The sequence below is a fragment of the Ixodes scapularis genome, unplaced genomic scaffold (genome assembly GCF_016920785.2).
Source record: "Ixodes scapularis isolate PalLabHiFi unplaced genomic scaffold, ASM1692078v2 PGA_scaffold1__304_contigs__length_218370807, whole genome shotgun sequence".
NCBI lineage: Eukaryota > Metazoa > Arthropoda > Arachnida > Ixodida > Ixodidae > Ixodes > Ixodes scapularis.
In genome coordinates, this window is record NW_024609846.1 from 40334138 (window position 1) to 40338367 (window position 4230).

At 47.8% G+C, this 4230-nt stretch overlaps 1 protein-coding gene across 1 annotated transcript; it reads left to right on the forward strand.

The window, feature by feature from the left end:
- Positions 1 to 2426: 2426 nt before the first annotated feature.
- LOC120850157 (neprilysin-1-like) lies at positions 2427 to 3737 on the forward strand. Its single transcript, XM_040222570.2, has one exon. The coding sequence runs from the start codon at positions 2427 to 2429 to the stop codon at positions 3735 to 3737; it is 1311 nt and encodes a 436-aa protein (XP_040078504.2).
- The last annotated feature ends 493 nt before the right edge of the window (positions 3738 to 4230 follow it).

Genomic DNA, 4230 nt, shown 5'->3' on the forward strand with positions numbered 1-4230 from the left:
TTAATTTAAGATATGGGGCACACCCTTCGCCTCTCACTGGGCCGGGACCGGGCCGGGCCTGATAGGGTAGGCATCCCATCGGGCCGGGCCCGGGTTGGAAGTGCCGGCGGCCCGCGCCGGTTTAAAAAAGTAGGCCCGTACTGCGCTCTAATCTGTATAAACGCTTTCCAAAAGAATGCCCCAATCAGGCGCTGTTGCATTTTACGCCCGCTTGAACTTCCGGCCAAAAAGGAGACGAAACAACCCCCATTATAGCACCGGTCTTTTCAACGTCCATGTAATATTTCATGTCCGTTTTTACTAGTACTTGGTAAAAAGATCGGTAAGAGATTCGATTGGAAGTTTTAGATGCTCCCATGCTCCCACCGATCCGTTGGAATATGTTTAATTGAATAGCTGAAGGACCTTGGTAGATGTCCGACCTCGTCGTTTGTCTAGCGGTTAATATCCCAACCAACTATATTTTCGCAATCATCGGCCTTTACTCTTTCCGGTATGCTGTTTAGAATCGCAAAATTTACAATGGTTATTGGGAAACCAGCGAGCGAAAATGATGCAAAAACTAGCATTAAAATATACACGCGCTTTTCAGTGCCGTGCTGTTAGGGGAAAACAGGCTTGCAGGTCGGGCGGGCAGTCGAAAATGGGCTATCCGGAGCATTTGTTGCGTGCTGCTGCGGGGGTGCTGGAGCGAGCTTCCAAAGCATTGATTGGACACCTTGGAACTGCTTGTAATCAGTTGGGAGCAAAGTATTCAGTTTAAAGAGTGAACCCCAGCCTTCTGCTAGTGTCCTTTCTTCATTATTGCCAATACAGACTTACGCTTTGAAAAAAAAAAAAAAAAAGACAGTGAGAACAAGAATTGTAATTTCAATAACTTCGCAAAAAAACAAACAAAAAAGTGAAAGCCGTTTACAACTCCCTCTAACGCCAGATTAGAGCGGAGCTCTTGAGGAGGAGTAGGGAAGGGTACTAAGGGGGGGTCACGTGACCTCGGGAGAGGGGGTGTCGCGTGACCTGGGGGGTCACGTGACCCCCCAGGTTATGTGACCCCACAGAGAAATTTTTCCGCTACATTTAGCGGGGAAATTTTTCCGCTAGATTTAGCGGGGATATTTCTCCGCTAGATTTAGCGAGGAAATTTTTCCGCTAGATTTGGCGGGGTTATTTTTCCGCTAGATTTAGCCGGAAAATGTTTCCGCTAGATTTAGCAGGGAAATCTTTCCGCTAAATTTTGCAAGCAAATTTTTCCGCTAGATTTAGCGGGGAAATTTTTTCGCTAGATTTAGCGGAGAAATTTTCCGTTAGATTTAGCGGGGAAATTTACCCATAATGCACCGCGCGTTTACGCCGTCGGCGACGGCGACGCCGCTCAAGCCGGAAACGGGCGCCTAAGAGCTGCGCTCTAAAAAAACAGCGTTTTTGGTCCAATATTTAGGGTACTATTTCAGCGATGTTTGTGGTGTGTTAAGCAAATTTTCAGACCATTCGGAGACTATGAAGAAAACGCCGTAGTTCCCATTCAATGAAATAAGGCGACCGGAAGTCGCTTGGTAGGCAAGAGACGGCTGGTGTTTCTAAGCTCAAAAAGGGTCTACACGGCATCCTTGGATGCGAGCCTATCATGGAAGTGGCTTGCTACCAAGGATGCACAATTTATCATTTATTTTATCAGTATTTACTTGGATGCCTGGCCTGTCTAAGAGCAAATATTTATCTCCGATTCTTTACAGCGCCACACTTTGCATCCACAGACTCTCAGAAATCCGTTGGCACGTCCTCAAGCAACCGCATTGTCCACGACACCGCAGGAAACGACACCTTCGCAGGGGTTTCTTGGCGACAAGGGCGATCGGACGACCAGCATTGTCGCCATAGTGATCGGCATCATCTTTGTAGTCGTGGTGGTCCTCCTTGTGTTCACCCTTGCACTATACCTGCAGCACTTCTACGGTGCCGACTCAGGATCCAATGTGCACTTTTTGAAAAAACCCGATTTTCATGATACGTCCCTCGAGACCGGTCTTAATAAGAGTGCTGAACCTTGCAAAGACTTCTACAAGTTTGTGTGTGGAAACGACGAGCTTCGTCCCAGACGACCACATGGCTACGAGTGGCGCCTTATCGAGTCCCTCAACCTCACGAGGGCACCCTCAGTGCAGGTCAGCCTGAAGCAGAAAGTCGACGCGTTCTTCCAGAGCTGCCTTCGCAGAAATCAACCCCCCCGTGAAGGTTTTAGATCCTGGTTTCAGTACTTCATTGTAGGCATATTTGGAAAACCGTCAACTCATTTTATGGCCGCTTTGACCAATCTTTCTATGAACTGGCGACTGCACCTCGTGTTCGAAGTAAGCATAGATGACAACCAGACGCTCATTCTACGGCAGTTGAATTCTCGACACTGGAGGGAACAAAGAACGTGGTTGATGTCATCGGGAGTCTACAACCAGTTTGTCGCGGACTCGCTGCGTCTAGTTCTAGAAGAGAACTATGACAAGAACAGCATGTTAGCCAAGGTGATAGCCTTTGAGGACACGTTGTACAAGAGATTTTACGTGGGGCCTACTCGTACCTTAGAAGACCCATTTTTGAGCACAAGTATGAGTGAATTCTCTAAGCTAACACCTAATATTAGCCTCAAGACTTGGCTCGCGTCCCTCAACACCGTCCTTTCAGTCCCAACAGATTCCAGGAGTCCGGTAAAAGTTATCTCAGACAAGGTGATTGAGATTATTAACATGCTGACCAGCATGAGCGAATCGACTGATATACAACCTCTGATTCGATGGATGATAGCCAAACAACTTTATTCGGTCCAATACCAGCCGCTCATGCCGAATCAGCGCGAGCTGGCGACACAGTGTCTGCGCATTTGTGCAGGCGGTATGGGCGTAGCTGTTGTTCTTCCAGTCCTCGATGACGTGTTTGCCGGCCGACAAACAATTTTAGGTCTGGCTCAACTTGTTCTTTCTCGGCTTGCAAATAGGGTCGAAGGCCTTATGTGGATGACTGTGGAGGACACAGCTACAACCCTAAACACTATGATGAGCACAACCTATCATCTTGGATTGGACCTGCATTACGACAAAAATGCCATCGACCAACTATACTCCGAACTTCCATCGCTTCACAGCGCTTTCTTTGACAATTGGCTCCATATTTGTAAGGCCCTCAGGACTTTCGTAGGCAAGAGCGAGGGACCCTGGGGCCGTGTCCTGCAAAAGGACAGCATCTACTCAATTGCGACCCGCTCAATTGTATTGCCCTTGTGGAGAATAACTCGTCCCGAATTTAATTATACGGATGGCTCGATGGTCGAGGCCAATATTTTGGCGAGTCACATGGCTATCATGGCGATGTTGGTGTTCGGGATTGCCCCGCTGCAAGACTGGGAGGAACGTACAAAGATGGAGTTTGAGAAGCAGCGCCGCTGTATAAAGGACGCTTTCAACGTCAGCGAGAAAGCCATCGGAGAGGACACTGCGTTCGCATATGCTGCGGCTTTGGGAACTGCCTTTGACGTGTCTCAGGAACTGTTTCTTCATCGGCCACCTCAGCGCGACAGCGGTGTCTTCGACACAAAGCAGTTATTCTTTTCGTGGTGGTGCTTTGAGACCTGTGGTCGGAGTTCGCGGTTGTGCAACGTGCCTTTAAGGAACAGTCCCATTTTCGCCAACGCGTTCAACTGTTCAGAAGGTTCTCCCATGAACCCTCAGACGAAATGTGCTCTCTGGTAGCAACGGAAGTTAAATATCTGCAATCTGCATTTTGCACAACTTGACGCTTTCGTATTTAGAAGCTTATTTAGAAAACCGGCGTAGGGATAGGGCAGTATTTAATTTATTACAATAAAATACTTTGAGTATTTTGTATTAAATTACAAGTTAAATGGTATATATGTATTAAATTACATGTATTCTTCCATCGTATTTCAATACACACATTTCAGTATTTCTAGTTTGCGTGTGCTCGCGCACACCGGCGGCTGCTGGCTCGTGGAAAGATCGTGCGCCACTTATTATAGACACTGAAATTCAGCATCCCTTTAAGTGCGAGCGAAACCGAAGCTAGACGCTCGAGCATACTGCCCTGAACAGCGCTTGCGCTGCACGAGTGCGCGTGCTTAGCAAATTCAAAGCGCAGAGCTTGCTCTCGTAGCTTCTGCTGCGCTCATGTGAAACGGAGTATGATTCGCGCTTTGAATGTGCTTGCCAAGCACGCTCACATGCA

Coding starts and splice junctions, on each gene's coding strand:
- LOC120850157 (XM_040222570.2), top strand. CDS start 2,427: ATGTCATCGGGAGTCTACAACCAGTTTGTCGCGGACTCGCTGCGTCTA.